Source organism: Chiloscyllium plagiosum, unplaced genomic scaffold, assembly GCF_037043375.1.
Source record: "Chiloscyllium plagiosum isolate Xiang-an unplaced genomic scaffold, Cpla_swu_hap1 HiC_scaffold_1, whole genome shotgun sequence".
NCBI classification, from domain to species: domain Eukaryota; kingdom Metazoa; phylum Chordata; class Chondrichthyes; order Orectolobiformes; family Hemiscylliidae; genus Chiloscyllium; species Chiloscyllium plagiosum.
The window spans coordinates 133855435-133872257 of NW_028270139.1; the positions used below are offsets into that span (position 1 = coordinate 133855435).

The 16823-nt window shown below is 41.2% G+C and overlaps 1 protein-coding gene across 2 annotated transcripts; it reads left to right on the forward strand.

Moving 5' to 3' along the window:
• The first annotated feature begins 1153 nt into the window (after positions 1 to 1153).
• On the forward strand, positions 1154 to 15798 carry LOC148152223 (uncharacterized). Of its 2 annotated transcripts, XM_087994626.1 has the most exons (4): positions 1154 to 1218; positions 1913 to 1968; positions 11798 to 11888; positions 15456 to 15798. In XM_087994626.1, exons 1-4 carry the CDS (start codon positions 1208 to 1210, stop codon positions 15706 to 15708), a joined length of 411 nt encoding a protein of 136 aa, XP_087850752.1. In that variant the 5' UTR covers positions 1154 to 1207; the 3' UTR covers positions 15709 to 15798. The 2 variants fall into 2 exon arrangements, with proteins under 2 accessions (XP_087850752.1, XP_087850733.1); XM_087994607.1 differs by lacking the exon at positions 1154 to 1218 and having other exon boundaries at positions 1869 to 1968.
• Positions 15799 to 16823: the final 1025 nt, after the last annotated feature.

Consider the following 16823-nt stretch of genomic DNA (forward strand, 5'->3'; position numbering starts at 1 on the left):
AAATCCCAATGCCCAGAGTTAAAAATCAGAATATGGAAGGACAAGGCAGTTTTTGTCCAGTACAATACTGCACATTTCAACCTGCCTGCTAGATTCCAGAGCATCCTCTTTATTGAGGATGAATGACTGAGTTTTTTTTGAAGTGGGGTGGGGGCATGTAACTTATTTCCTGACATTATGGGCTCTTTCTATTGTGTGAAAGCGGAACTTTGAATGACCCCTGTTCACCATGAAATTGATGCTATCAAGAAACATTTGTTCACAAGAGTGATGCCCAATGCAGGAAACGAGATATCCTAAGGGATAATGGGAACATCTCTGGACTAGAAATCAGAGCAACAAGCTACTATTCTGGGTAATGGCATTGAGTTTTTTTAGTTTTTGTTGATGGGATACAGGCATCACTGGCTGAGCCAGTATTTGTTGCTCACCCTTAGCTGCTCTGCCCTAAGTCCATATCTGAACATGTCCCTCCACAAGCATTCAATGAACTCTTTAACAAGTTCCATTTCTTAGGTTAATTGACTGGATAGCATAATAGGACCATGCTCTGGAGCTGGAAAGGCATTGTTAGACCAGCATGGCAGCCAGCATTAGTATTTTCATGTCTCACCAGCAGCAGGGAAGACCTCAAAATTGAGTCCACACTTTCTGTGTAACCCATTCGATGTTTCAGAACAATGGTACAAATACATAAAGATACAATAAGCATTTTATCTCTCACTCACAAAGGCAATTAAGCAAAAAGTCAAAACCTCTTCCTTGAAAACTTTTTCCCTTCAATTAATAGAAGTGAGTGTATGCATAAATCATAAGACATTCATTTATATAGCACTATCAAAATTGTTAAATCCCCCAGGGAACAACCCAGGAGTGTTATCAAATGAACACATGAATGGAACTTGGACAACTGATAACAAGACAACAAATCACTCCTGCTCCCAAACATTTCCATTTGTATGGGCAAACCTGGATTTGACAGCAGTGTGTATTAGTCTTACTGCGCGATCTTTATGCTTTAAGACAATAAACTGATTAAATAAAAACAAATGGCTTTCTTTATGGCTTTCTGAAAGTTAGGTTAAGAGAGCACCTCCCAGCAATTAACGTGCTCCGTAAGAGAGCAAATTTATCAGGAATACCCTTGCTGACTTCTTCTTTAGATTTCTTTATTCAAGGTACACGGTCACATCCAGAGCCTCATATAATGGCCACAAGGTATGAAATGGCTTTGAAGAATTGCTTTGATGTTGTGTATTTTAATTAAACATTTGACAAGATAAATTCTGAGATTTAAAAGGGACCTAAGCGGCACCTTTTTCATGCAGAGGGTGGTGCATGTATGGAATGAGCTGCCAGAGGAAGTGGTGCAGGCTGGTACAATTACATTTAAAAGGCACCTGGATGGGTATATGAAAAGGAAGGGTCATAGAGAGGGATATGGCCCAAATGCTGGCAATATTGACTATATTTATTTAGGATATCTGGTCGGCATGGACAAGTTGGACAATGGATCTATTTCCATGCTGTACGGCTCTATGACTTTATGACTCCATGACTCTATATTGCCAGACTGTTTTGATTGAAGCATAATTTTATCTGGTGGAAAACAAATGTAAATATTCTTTGCAATTGTGATAAATATTTATCTTCATTTAATTTTAGTGCAGAGTAGATGATCTGCTGGGTTCTTTGTTCATATTAATATTTAACCAGTTTTCATATAGAGCAGCTTTGCTTGACCAAAGAGCAAGAAAACTAGTAATATAATTTAACCTGCCAGATTCAACCTGTTCTAAGCAGGTACTATTGTCAAGCTTCCATCTGTAGGACAGCCCCTTGGTATGGCATTGTGGATTTCCCAATCTGCAAAATCACTACACCTAATGAAATCACTTTATTTTTGTCTCAGTGCAACGGACGTTTATGTATCAACAGCTGATGTTATTTTGCTGGACACTAGGATGGGTAAGTTTTGAATCTGAATACTCAATATCATGACTATGCTATGTGGCCTGTATGTTAAATTTGAGATCCCATTGGATAGATCTTTACAAGACTGTTTTGCTGTGGCAGTACAATGCCATGTGACAATGGAGTGGGGTTGTGTACAACAAAATAGTTTTATATGCATCGTGTTTGTCATATATAGCATTAAATTTGAATGAAAATCTATGATTTCTGGATATTGATGGCTCTACTAATGGAAAAAGTGCTTTCCTAGCCATGCTATCTATGACCCTCATAACCATATATGCTTCAATCAGATCCTCTCTCAGTCGTTGCTGCTTCAAGGAAAACAACACCGGCATATCCAACATCCCCTCATAGCTCATAGACTCTCCAGCCCAGGCAGCATTCTGGTGAATCTCCTCTGCATCATTTCTAATCTAATCACATCCTTCCTATACTGCATACAGTATTGCAGTTGTGATCTAACCAGCATTTTATACAGTTTGATTTGACTTATTATTTGATTTGATTTATTGTTGTCACATGTACCTAAGTGCAGTGAAAGGTTCCGTTTTGTGTGCAGTACAAGCAGATCATAACATACAAAGATCATAGGGGTGAGAGAACAGAGCATGGAATACAAAGTTACAGCTGCAAAAAAGGTGCACAAAAAGCACGATCAACATTATATTTGAAATAAGAGATCCATTCAGAAGTCTAATAACAGTGGAGAAGAACATAGAACATAGAACATAGAAGAATACAGCGCAGTACAGGCCCTTTGGCCCTCGATGTTGCGCCGATCCAAGCCCACCTAACCTATACTAACCCACTATCCTCCATATACCTATCCAATGCCCGCTTAAATGCCCATAAAGAGGGAGAGTCCACCACTGCTACTGGCAGGGCATTCCATGAACCTACGACTCGCTGAGTGAAGAACCTACCCCTAACTTCAGTCCTATATCTACCCCCCCTTAATTTAAAGCTATGCCCCCTTGTAATACCCGACTCCATACGCAGGAAAAGGTTCACACTGTCAACCCTATCTAACCCCCTAATCATCTTGTACACCTCAATCAAGTCACCCCTAAACCTTCTTTTCTCTAATGAAAACAGCCCCAAGTGTCTCAGTCTTTCCTCATACGATCTTCCTTCCATACCAGGCAACATCCTGGTAAACCTCCTCTGCACCCATTCCAGTGCCTCCACGTCCTTCCTATAGTATGGCGACCAAAACTGCACACAATATTCCAGATGCGGCCGCACCAGAGTCTTATACAACTGCATCATGACCTCAGGACTCCGGAACTCAATTCCTCTACCAATAAAAGCCAGTACGCCATATGCCTTCCTCACCGCACTATTTACCTGGGTGGCAACTTTCAGAGATCTGTGTACATGGACACCAAGATCCCTCTGCTCATCCACACTACCAAGTATCCGACCATTAGCCCAGTACCCCATCTTTTTGTTATTCTTCCCAAAGTGAATCACCTCACACTTAGCTACATTGAATTCCATTTGCCACCTTTCTGCCCAGCTCTGCAGCTTCTCTATATCCTGCTGTAACCTGCCACATCCTTCCTCACTGTCAACAACTCCTCCGACTTTCGTATCATCCGCAAACTTGCTCACCCAACCTTCTAACCCCTCTTCCAGGTCATTTATAAAAATGACAAACAGCAATGGTCCCAAAACAGATCCTTGCGGAACACCGCTAGTGACGGCACTCCATGAAGAAACTTTGCCATCAACTACTACCCTCTGTCTTCTTCCATCCAGCCAATTCCTAATCCAAACCTCCAACTCACCCTCAATGCCATATCTCCGTATTTTCTGCAGTAGCCTACCATGGGGAACCTTATCAAACGCCTACTAAAATCCATATATACCACATCTACCGCTTTCCCCTCATCAACCTCCTTCGTCACCTTTTCAAAGAATTCAATAAGGTTTGTGAGGCACGACCTGCCCTTCACAAAACCATGCTGACTATCCTTGATCACATTATTCCTATCCAGATGTTCATAAATCCTATCCCTTACAATTCTCTCTAAGACTTTGCCCACAACAGAAGTGAGACTCACCGGCCTATAGTTACTAGGGTTATCCCTACTCCCCTTTTTGAACAAGGGAACCACATTTGCTATCCTCCAGTCTTCTGGCACTACTCCTGTAGACAAAGAGGACATAAAAATCAAGGCCAATGGCTCTGCAATCTCCTCCCTTGCTTCCCAGAGAATCCTAGGATAAATGCCATCAGGCCCAGGGGACTTATCTATTTTCACCTTTTCCAGGATTTCCAACACCTCTTCTCTACATACCTCAAAGCCATCCATTCTACTTATTTGTGACTCAGTATTCGCATCGACGACAATGCCCTGTTCCTGAGTAAATACTGAAGAAAAGTATTCATTCAGTGTCTCCCCAATCTCTTCCGCCTCCACACGCAACTTCCCACTACTATCCTAGACTGGACCTATTCCTACCCTAGTCATTCTTTTATTCCTAACATACCTATAGAAAGCCTTAGGGTTTTCCCTAATCCTACCGACTAAGGACCTTTCATGTCCCCTCCTTGCTGCTCTTAGCTCTCTCTTCAGGTCCTTCCTGGCTACCCTATAACTCTCAATCGCCCCAATTGAACCTTCACGTCTCATCTTGAGATAGGCCGCCCTCTTCCATTTAACAAGGGATTCCAATTCCTTATTAAACCACGGCTCCCTCGCACGACCCTTTCCTCCCTGCCTGACAGGTACATAATTATCAAGGACACTCAATAGTTGCTCCTTGAACAAGCTCCACATATCATTTACACTCTTACCTTGGAGTCTACTTTTCCAAGCCACACATCCTAAGTCATGCCTCACCGCATCATAATTTCCCTGACCCCAGCTATAACTCTTGCCCTGTAGTACACACTTATCCCTCTCCATCACGAGAGTAAAAATCACCGAATTATGGTCACTATCCCCAAAGTGCTCACCTACCTCTAATTCTAACACCTGGCCTGGTTCGTTACCCAGAACCAAATCCAGTATGGCCTCACCTCTTGTTGGCCTGTCTACATATTGTGTCAGGAAACTCTCCTGCACACATTGAACAAACACTGGCCCATCTAACGAACTTGAGCTATAGCTTTCCCAATCAATATCAGGAAAGTGAAAGTTCCCCATAACAACCACCCTATTACTGTCACTCATCTCCTGAATCACCTTCCCTATCCTTTCTTCAATGATTCTAGGACTATTAGGAGGCCTGTAAAAGACTCCTAACAGGGTGACCTCACCTTTCCTATTCCTAACCTCAGCCCAAACTACCTCAGATGGCAAGTCCTCATCCCATCGTCCTTTCCACCACTGTAATACTATCTTTGACAAGCAATGCCACACCTCCCCCTCTTTTACCCCCACCTCTGACCCTACTAAAACATTTAAATCCTGGAACCTGCAACAGCCAATCCTGTCCCTGTTCTAGCCATGTCTCCGTAATAGCCACAACATCGAAGTCCCAGGTACCAACCCACGCTGCAAGTTCACCTACCTTATTTCGTATACTTCTTGCATTGAAGTATACACACTTCAAGCCACTTTCCTGTTTACAGGCACCCTCCTTGGAAATTGATGCCATGTTCCTAACCTCCCTACACTCCAGGCCCTGCACCCTGAAGCTACAATCTGGGTTCCCATGCCCCTGCAGAGTTAGTTTAAACCCCCCCCAAGAGCACTAGCAAACCTCCCCCCAAGGATACTGGTGCCCCTCAGGTTCAGGTGTAGACCATCCAAGAAGCTATTCTTGAACCTGTGTTGGTACATGTGTTTAATCTTTTGTATCTTTTGTATCTTCTGCCTGATGGAAGAGGTTGGAAGAGATTATAACCATGGTGGGAGGGGTCTTTGATGATGTTGGCTCCCTTTCTGCGGCAATGAGAAGTATAGATGGAGTCAATGGATGGAAGGTTGGCATGTGTGATGGTCTGGCCTGTGTTCACAACTCTGTAGTTTCTTACGGTGTTTGGCAGAGCAGCTGTCATACCAAACCAAGATGCATCTAGATAAAGTGCTTTCTATTGTGCATCTGTAAAAGTTGGTGAGGGTTCTTATGGAAATTCTGCATTTCCTTAGCCTCCTCAGGAAGAAGAGGTGCTGTTGTGCCTTCTTGCCTGTTGCATCGATGCAGCTGGACAGATTGTTGGTTATCATCACTCCTAGGATCTTGACGCTCTCAACTGTCTCCACTTCAGCTCCATTGATGTAGATAGAGGCGTGCCCTCCTCCTAGTTTCCTGAAATCAATGATCAATTCTTTAGTTTTGCTGACATTGATGGAGAGATTATTATCTTTGCACCATGTCACCAAACACTCTGTCCCTTTCCTATATTCTGTCTCATCATTGTTTAATAACTGGCCTAAAACGGTGGTGTCGTCAGTGAACTTATAAATAGATCTCAGACAAAATTTGGCAGACACAGTTATGAGTTTACAGGGAGTACGGTAGGGGACTGAGCAGGCATCCTTTTGGGGCACCAGTGTTGTCTTGGAAGAGGCACTGTTGGCTATCTTCACTGTGTGTCAGGAAGTTAAGGATCCAGTTGCAGAGGGCAGAGCAGAGAACTAGGTCTTGGAGTTTCGAGATTAGTTTGGTTAGGATTGTAGGATTGAAGGCAGAGCTGTAGTCAATAAGTAGAAGCCTGACATAGGATCTTTATTATTCAGATGTTTCAGGGATGAGTGTAGGGCTATGGAAATAGTGTCTGCTGTGGGCCTGCTGCCTTGGTGGGCAAATTGCAAGGGATTAGGGCAGGCTGGGAGGCTAGATTTGTTGTGAGCCATGACTAACCTCTTGATTAGTTCCAATATAACCTCCCTGCTCTTGCATTCTATGCCTCATCTAACAACATTAAAAATCACACAACACCAGGTTATAGTCCATCAGGTTTATTTAGAAGTACAAGCTTTCAGAGTGCTGCTCCTTCGTAGGGTAGCTAGTGGGGCAGGATCATAGGACACAATCTGATCCTACCCCACTAGCAACCTGATGAAGGAGCAGCACTCCGATAGACAAAGATAAGTGATTCTATAACCAACAGATCAAATCTAAGCTCTGCAGTCCTGTCACATCAGTCTTGAATGTTAATGGACAATTAAACAACACATTGGGGGAGGAGACTCCACAAATATCTCCATCCTCAATAATGGGAGAGCCCAGTAAACCATTGCAAAAGATAAGGCTAGAACATTTGCATCCATTTTCCATAAGTGCCAAGTGAATGATCCATCTCAACCTCTTCCAGAGGTCCCCATCATCATGGATGCCAGTCTTCAGCCAATTTCACTCATTTAATGTGACCAAGAAATGTCTAGAGACACTGGATATCACAAAGATGAGAGTCTTCACTCCTCAAATACGGAAGCAGTCCTTACCTGCTCTGACCTACATGTGACTCAAGGCCGATAGCAATGTGGTCACTCTTAGCTGCCACAGGAATGGGTAATTGCCCACGAATAAAATGAATATGGTCAGACCAAATACAGGCAGTCCTTACACATAGGTGAGAATTACTTCAGGAGCCTTTCAGCTTTCAGGCTTCATTTCTGGGATTTTCCACCAGAGCTGACAGGAAACCTGGATGCATCCACCCAAAAAAAATGGCATGTGCATTCCGAGGACTTGCAAGTGATAGGATTACATCATAAAAGTATTTTTCATAATTTGCATCCTAGAAATGCTGGCCCTTTCGGAACATTTCACATGCCTATCATCAGAGTTGCAAGCAGTGGGCCGTCTTTGGTAATTTAAGGAGTCACTAAAGCCATAGAATCATACAGTCATAGAGATATACAGCACAGAAACAGATCCTTCGGTCCAACTTGTCCATGCCAACCAGATATCCAAAATAAATCTAGTCCTATTTGCCAGCACCCGGCCCATATCCCTCCAAACCCTTCCTATTCATATACCCATTCAGATGCCTTTTACATGTTGTAATTGTACTAGCCTCCACCACATCCTCTGGCAGCTCATTCCATACATGCACCACCCTCTGCATGAAAACATTGGCCCCTTAGGTTCCTTTTATATCTTTTCCCTCTCACCCTAAACCAAGCCCTCTAGTTCTGGACTTCTCCAGCCCAGGGAAAAGATCTTGTCTATTTACCCTATCCATGCCTCATGATTTTATAAATCATGCAAGGTCACCTCACAGCCTCCGAATCTCCAGAGAAAACAGTCTCAACCTATTCAGCCTCTCCCTATAGCTCAAATCCTCCAACCCTGGCAACATCCTCATAAATCTTTTCTGAACCCTTTCAAATTTCACCAGATCCTTCCTCTCAGAGGGAGACCAGAATTGCACACAATATTCCAAAAGTGGCCTAACATATGTCCTGTACAGCTGCAACATGATCTCCCAACTTCTATACTCAATGCTCTGACCAATAAAAGAAAGCATACTAAACACCTTCTTAACTATCCTGTCTACCTGACACTCCTCTTTCAAGGAGCTATGAACCTGTACTCCAAGGTCTTTTTATTCAGCAAAACTCCCCATGATCTTTCAATTGAATGCATAAGTCCTGCCCTGATTTATCTAAATTTATCTAAATTAAACTCCATCTGCCACTCCTCAGCCCTTTGGTCCATCTGATTAAGATCCCATTGTACTCTGAGGTAAGCTTCTTTGCTATCCGCTACACCTCCAATTTTGGTGTCATCTGCAAACTTACTAACCATACCTCCAGAAGTCTTTGCAACTAGTTGTAGGCAAACAATAATGCTGTAAATTGGGATTGTCTGATTGAAAAATAACATTAAGGGCCATATCACATATATAGCTGATTCCCACAGCTTGCTTATCTACTTCAGCTGCAAGGCAGGAACAACAAAAACAGTCAGGTAACTCATCTAAAATATACAAAGTCTTCTATCGCTGAATATCTGTCAAGGTCAGGAACAAAATGTGATTCAAACAGGATTCCAATGGTATTACTGCAAGGGAATATCCTGAATCAAGTCTTAAATCCTTTATCTAAATTATATAAACAGGATTGGACTTAGTTCAGCCAGCTCTCTGTCCTGTTAAATGCTTGTCAGGATGGTAGATAATAACATAAATCAACATGAATAATGGTGAACTGGTCATTAAAATGTGACATTTCAATTTAAGAGATGATCTGTGCTCAAACGAAACTGTGTAGATATAAATTGATAAGATACTGCAAGTTCATGCCATGCCCCTGAAAGAAATTACCTTTGTTTTTGTATGGTTTTATAATTGCATGTTCCTGCATTAATATTTAAAATGATTGAAAGCCTATCTTTCACACACCTGCTATTAAGTGACCTGACCATGTACAGAATTTGTGGCACCTGGCTTTCATACTCATTAAAACAGTCCCTTTATAGTATGAACTTAAACATTGCCCAAAAAATAACATGAAATTTCTGATCTTGCACTCATTAGGTTAAATGTGCTAATTTCAAATTTCAACAATCACAGCAACTTATGCCACAAGAGAAAAAGGATGGCTCTAATTGACTGAGGTATTGCCATAGAGAAAGCAAGTGTTAACCATCCAAGAGTTCCTTTGATTGTTGTTAATAAGAGTGCAGACCATACCCAACCATGTAGAGGGCAACGAAACAGATGTTTGGGAAGGCCACCATTACTTACAAGTTCCTCTCCAAGTTACTCACTATTATTATGATCTCAGCTGATGTTATTAGTAAATAAGTCAGGTCCTAGACTGACATTTGGCTTGTTAGATTTCTTTTTGAACAAGCTAGTCTTTAACTAAAGCGCAAGCACACAACGCTACAGATGTGGCTTTAACAATAAAGCAGAAACGTATTAGGCAAAAGAAAAGTTAAAACAGAATAAACTAAAATGAACATATTACACAATTTGACAGATTTCAAAACACGTATTAAAATACTATGCCATAAATCTATTCCAACAGAATCCCTTTACAGTAATCACACACCAGAGAGAATTCCCTTCTCGGTAATATTTATATATTAGACTTCGTTCCTGATCTTGAAAGTCGGATAGCCTCATCCTTGAGTAATCACAGAATTGAAATTAGATGTTCTAAGCTTTGAATAGCCCCTTCAGGATTTGAATCAAATAATTCAAATGAAACCCTTATATTTAAGTCAACCTATTTCTAACTTCTCTGAACCAATTCCTTGCTCAATGACACCAATTTCATATGTCAAGCTTCAACAGGGAAATCTGCAAACTGGCACCAAAAGGTTTAAGCTGTCAGTATTTCCCCAAGTAAAGAAATCAATCTCTGATCATTTTAACTTATAGCTGGCTAATGTTTGTCAATGTTTATTCTGTCTGCTTGTAAAAATGCAAACAAATTCCCATTTACTCTCCAGGAATTCGCTCTTTCATAAAATTGTTTTTTTAAAAAATGATCTACGCTCCAGAAATACTAACAAGTTAATCATTAAACCCTCTCATACACACAACCTAAAATCCATATAGTACTTGTTTAAAATCTAAACTCTAAAATAAATGATATTAAAAAAATACATAAATCAAGCAAGTTACGTTATACCATTCAGATTTGGAGACATGTCATCATTCCTCCAGTTGCACGGGGTCAAAATCCCTAGAACTCACTGCCTAACAGCACTCTGGGGCTGGATGCCCCTACACCAAATGGTCTGCAGCAATTTAATAAGACAGCTCACCACTACCTGCTGTAGCGCAATTTGGAATGGCAATAACTGCTGGTGCATTCAGTAAGTGAGTGAATGATTGAATAAAAGAATCGATAATCAAAAACAAAATAGGGGAGATGATAGCATAGTGGTAATGTCTCTGGAATAGCATGACGTTCTAGAGACATATATTTGAATTTCACTATGGAAAATAATGTAATTTGAACTCAACAAAATTTGAAGTTATAAAAACTTGCTGAACTTGTCCTACAATTATTGTGGATTGTTGTAAAAACCCACCTGTTTCACTGATGCCATTTAGGAAAGGAAATTTGCCATTCGTCCTTAGCTGGTCTGGCCTATATGTGATCCCACAGCAAAGCAGCTGTTTCTTAACTGCCCTCTGAAAAGGCCTAGCAAGTCACTGCATTCAAAGGAAATTAGGAATTGCAACAAAATTGACAGTGGCGTCCACATCCCACAAATATATATATATATAGACTAAAATATTAAGTGCAGAACTTTCATTCTGATTGTTGGACATTGTAATAGGGCCTATATTTTGGACATTACCTGTGCTGTGAGTAACCTGTCTGATACTCGGCATCTAGAATCTTTCTCATCTTTAAAAACAAACAATTGTGGTAGACATCAATGGCAAACTTAGTCTTGTCCTGACCCAGCAGCCAAAACAAAGTGAACTCAAGGACCAAGGTAAGTTGGAAACCTTTTTAACAAAATTCATTTGTGGGATTGAACCACATTTCTGTGTCACATATCATCCAGACCAGGTAAGAATATCAGTTTCCTTCCCTGAAGGATATTAGTGAATCAGATGGGTTTTCCCTGACAACCGATTCATCCAGATTAATTCCATTATTAGTATTTCCCAGATTTTTTACTTGTTTTACTTGGAACTCTGGATTAACAGTCCAGTGATAATATCACTAGGCAGTTGTCTCCGCTCAGCTGGGCATAAATCACGAAACAAAATGAGAACCTTCAAGTTGATGTGACTCATTGCAACATTTCATAGTGAATAAGCCTTCTTCAGGTCCAGTTTGTTCAAAATATTAGGAAGAATGATTTTGTGATTTCTGCACTTTTCTAAACATTTGTAGTTTGTTCACTGAATTTGTCACTATTTTGTTCCACTTCTTGAATGCAGGTTCCACTGTTTATGAGATTGTCATGTTGTTAGTGAGTGGGGTGATCCTTCTGATAACTGGTATTGCCACACTGGTGAAAATGCTCAGAAAGTAAGTTTGAATAATTACTATTTAAAGGCATTTCCAATGGCTATGTTAGAGTTGGGTGACAATCTGAGTTACATGAACAGATGTTAATTGTGCAATTGTTGGGTTTTGAATCAGGTACAATCATGTACATATTGCAGTTCCAGGTTACTATCTGAACAAATAAATAGATAGTCCAGATGTACACAGAACTTCCTTTGTGGGTGCACAAGGGTCAGTCATACCTATAATGTTAGCAAAAACATTTTCCTTTTCCTATTGTTTAACAGTTTGAAAATAAAGTTTAAGATGCTTCTGGGTTGTCACACTGACTACTTGGGAACATTTGAGAGGAAGTGGTGTCTTTTTGCTTTTCTTTATTGGACTAGTAAACCACAGCATTAGGCTATTGCTCTGAGGACATGGGTTCAAATCCCGTCAAAGCAGATGGTGAAATTTGAGCTTAGTAAAATTTAGAATTAAATTAAAAATGTTAGTCTAATCATGGTCATGTAACCATTGTTGATTATTATATAAACTCAACTGATTCACTAATGCCCTGTAGAGAAAGAAATCAACTAATATTATGTGATCTGCCCAATATGTGACTCCAGACCCACAGCAAAGTAGTTGGCTCTTAATTGCCCTCTGAATTGGACAAGCAACATACTTTTTTGCTTCAAACTGCTACAAAGTCTAAACTAAGGAATGAAACCTGGTTGGACCATCTGGCATTGACTGAGACACCAAAAATGGCACCTGCAAATACAGATCTGTTGACCCTGCAAAGTCCTCTTTATTAACCTCTGAGTCCTCTGAGGGCTCGTACCAAAATTGGGAGAGCTGTCCCACAGTCCAGTCAAGCCTTGTCATTATCTCACAATGTCACAGACACCATTATCACCATCTCTTGGTTTGTCTTATTCCACCAGCAGGACAGACCCACCAAAGATGGTACCATATTTTATACAGTTGGAAAGGAGTTACCCTCAGAGTATTCATCATTAACTCTGGACACCATGAATTGTTGTGGCATCAGGTCAAACATGGGCAAGGTAAACTTCCTGGTAATTCCTACCTACCACTCCCTCTCAGTGCTCTTCCGTGTTGAACATAATTTGGAGGAAGCACTTAAGTTGTAAGGGCTCAGAATGTACTCTGGGTAGGGGACTTCAATGTCCATTACCAATAGTGGTTTGGTAGCTCCACTGCTGACTGAGCTGGTTGAGACCTAAATGCTAGATTGGGTCTGTGGCAGGTGATTGGGAGAACAAGAAAAGGGAAAAATTTACTTGATGGTGTTGTCACCCATCCACCTGTCACAGATGTTGTCCATGCTTGATGGTAATGGTAGAAGTGACAAAGTCTCCTCTTCACATTGACAACACCCTCCATTATGTTGTGTGGCACTATCTTTGTGCTAAACAGGACAGATTTTGAATAGTTCCAGCAACTCAAGGCTGTGCATCCATGAGGAGCTACATGTCATCAACAGCAGAATTTTGTTCAACTCCAATCTGTAACCTAATACACTGGCATATTGTTTTCAGACGTTTCGGCCACCATACTAGGTAACATCATCAGTGAGCCTCCAGTGAAGCGCTAGTGTTCTGTCCCGCTTTCTATTTATGTGTCTTCGTCCATTAAGGTGGGTGATATCATTTCCAGTTCTTTTTCTCAGAGGTTGGTAAATGGAGTCCAAGTCAATGTGTTTATTGACGGAGTTATGGTTTGAATGCCAGGCCACTAAGAATTCCCATGTGTGTCTCTGTTTAGCCTGTCATAGGATGGATGCATTGTCCCAGTTGAAATGGTATCCTTCGTCTGTGTGTGAGGATACTAGTGATAGTGGGTCATGTCGTTTGTTGGCTAGATGGTGTTCGTGTGTCGTGATAGATAGTTTTATGCCTGTCAGTCCAATGTAATGTTTGTTATAGTGCTTGCAAACACTATGCCAGATAGACAGGCAGAAAGCTAGCCACCAGGATACACGGACACCAACTAGCCAACAAACGACATGACCAACTATCACTAGTATCTTTACACACAGACGAAGGATACCATTTCAACTGGGACAACGCATCCATCCTATGACAGGCTAAACAGAGACACGCTTGGGAATTCTTAGTGGCCTGGTATTCAAACCAGAACTCCGTCAATAAACACATTGACTTGGACTCCATTTACTAACCTCTGAGAAAAAGAACCAGAAATGGTATCACCCACCTTAATGGACCAAGATTGGGAGAACAAGAAAAGGGAAAAATTTTCTTGATGGTGTTGTCACCCATCTACCTGTCACAGATGTTGTCCATGCTTGGTGGTAATGGTAGAAGTGACAACTGTGCAATCCTTACAGAGACAAAGTCTCCTCTTCACATTGACAACACCCTCCGTTATGTTGTGTGGCACTATCTTTGTGCTAAACAGGACAGATTTTGAATAGTTCCAGCAACTCAAGGCTGTGCATCCATGAGGAGCTACATGTCATCAACAGCAGAATTTTGTTCAACCCCAATCTGTAACCTAATACACTGGCATATCCTCTACCATACCACTACCAACAAACTGGGATGGTTCAGTGAAGAATGCAGAAAGGCAAACAAGGAACAGCACCAGGCATCCCCTAAAAATATGGTGTCAACCTGGTGAAGATGCTACTAGATAGAACTACTTCTATCCCAAACAAGAGAGGGAGTATGCAGTAGGGAGTGCAAAGTAATTCTCACAAGCATGGACCAGATTCTACAGGCCTGCCGTATCTGGTCATCAATGGTGGTGGATAAAAAACTAATGGGAGTTGCAGTGTACACAAATATTCCCATTTTCAATGATAGAGGTGCCCAGCATACATGTGCAAAAGACAAAGCTGAAGAATCTGCATCTATATTAAGGTGGTGTCGAGGTATCATCACTGAACTAGTAATCCAGCACCTCTGGCGAATGCTTTGGGGACCTGGGTTTAATTTGCACCATGAAATCTGATTTCAATAAAATCTGGTAACCATTCTCAATTGTCATTACAAAAAGTCCCATCTGGTTCACTAATGTTCTTTAGGGAGGGAAATCTGCCATCCTTACCTGGTCTGGTCTATATGTGACTCCACATCTACAAATAAATGACCCTTGATGACAAGGTAGCATTAAATCAAATATTAGGTCAGGAGCCAGCAAAACTGGAATTAATGGGTATTGGGGAGAAACTCTCTGCTCTTTGGAATTATACCTGGCACAAAGTATCTGAGTAGTTGAGAATGGTGCTGAACATTGTGCAATCATCGGGAAACATCCCCACTTCTGACCTTATGATGGAGGGAAGGTCATGGATGAAGCAACTGAAGCTGGTTGGGCTGAGGACACTACCCTGAAGAACCCCCACAGAGGTATTCTGGAGCTGAGATGATTGATTTTCAACAAACACAACCATCTTTCTATGTAGGCATCCTTGTAAGAGGATTCGCAGTAGGGTCCTGGTGGTGAAATCTCATCATAACTATTCCTCTTACAGCTGATTGTTAACCTCCCCCACTGCTCCTTTGTTTCTGTACCTTTTTGTTTTTTGAGCATTGATGAGATTCGATTTGATTTCAGGTACTTGAAGGAAGCCAGATCGTTAGAAGAAGCCAGTACCGGAGTAGTTGTGACGGTAACCTACAACCATGAGAAAAATAGCCAAAATAGAAGTTCACCACCGCATCTGTCCAACCAATCACACAGCTCCTGTACTTGTGAACCAAAGGACAAAAAGTATCAAGAGAAACATGTGCAGAGAAGTGCTTCACCGATATACCCAACTGAATGTGCCATCAATGACATCCATATTACTATTCATCAAACACAGTGATATTAGTTGCATACATGCATAAGCTCAGCTCTTCTTGACTCAGGCTGTTCTTTTCAACCCATTCCTTTTTCCCATACAAAGAGCAGTCAGTGTTAAAACTGTTAATGCTGTGTTCACTTTATGTCTGAGAAATACAGAGTGGTGCAGGAGCTAGTTAAGAGGAGAACTGAGGGTCTTAAAAATAAGACTAGGCACACATAACCGAATATTCAGTGGAACAGGTTGGTTGCCACACTTTTGAGGCCATGCAAATAGCATTTCAAGGAAGTCAAGGACTGGCAAGTCTGCTCTGCCATTTAACACAATCCAACTTCAACTCCATCTTCCTGCCCAATCCTCGTAGCATTTGATACATTGAGAAACCAACAATTTGTTTATCCCAGTCTTTGTTATCATGATGGAGCATCCACAACCATTTGGGGCACATAATTCCCTAGATTTACAATCTTTTGAGCAAAGTAATTTCTTTTTGTCACAGTCCTAATAATGCATCCTTTTCTGAGGCCCTGTGTTTTTAGATTTCTCGACCAACGCAAAAAATCTCTCAGCATCTACCTGTCTAGCTCTTTCAGAGTCTTGTATGCCACTTATCCCCACATATGTACCCAATTTACTCAGCTACGCATCACTGAACAACCCCTCATCACAGGGATCAATCTAGTGAATGTTTGCCACACATCTCGCCACATCCCATGCCATTCAGACCCCTGTAAGACTCTCCACATAGTGTTTCCCTCTTCCAGACATCCTACTCTCCTCTGCAACACCAAGTGCAAGACATGCATCAAAAATAAATTCCTATAATACCTTTCAAAACCATAGACACCACAATGTATTTTACAGCACTTTTGAAGTGTAGTCATTGCTGTAATGTAGGAACTTTAGGAGCTAATTTCCATTTTGTGCCTGTATTTTGATGTTTCCCACTTTTACAAGGCATAGAAGATTACATGGTGGTCATGGTTAGTGCCATTTTTAGAGGATTTGTCTCAACCAATCAAGGTGACACATTGTGGGAAATAGGTAAATTATTGAAAGTTTTTTTTCTAAAGCCCATTGTGCAGTATCTCTGATAGAAGAGAAAACAACTCCCTTTGATGATGCAATCCCCTACA

Bases quoted from the DNA above. Each gene is read 5' to 3' on its own strand.
- LOC148152223 (XM_087994607.1), top strand. From the start codon at position 1,887: ATGAAATCACTTTATTTTTGTCTCAGTGCAACGGACGTTTATGTATCA. The intron at 1,969-11,797 runs GTAAGTTTTGAA...TCTTGAATGCAG, and splicing joins TTTGCTGGACACTAGGATGG to GTTCCACTGTTTATGAGATT. The intron at 11,889-15,455 runs GTAAGTTTGAAT...ATTTGATTTCAG, and splicing joins CTGGTGAAAATGCTCAGAAA to GTACTTGAAGGAAGCCAGAT.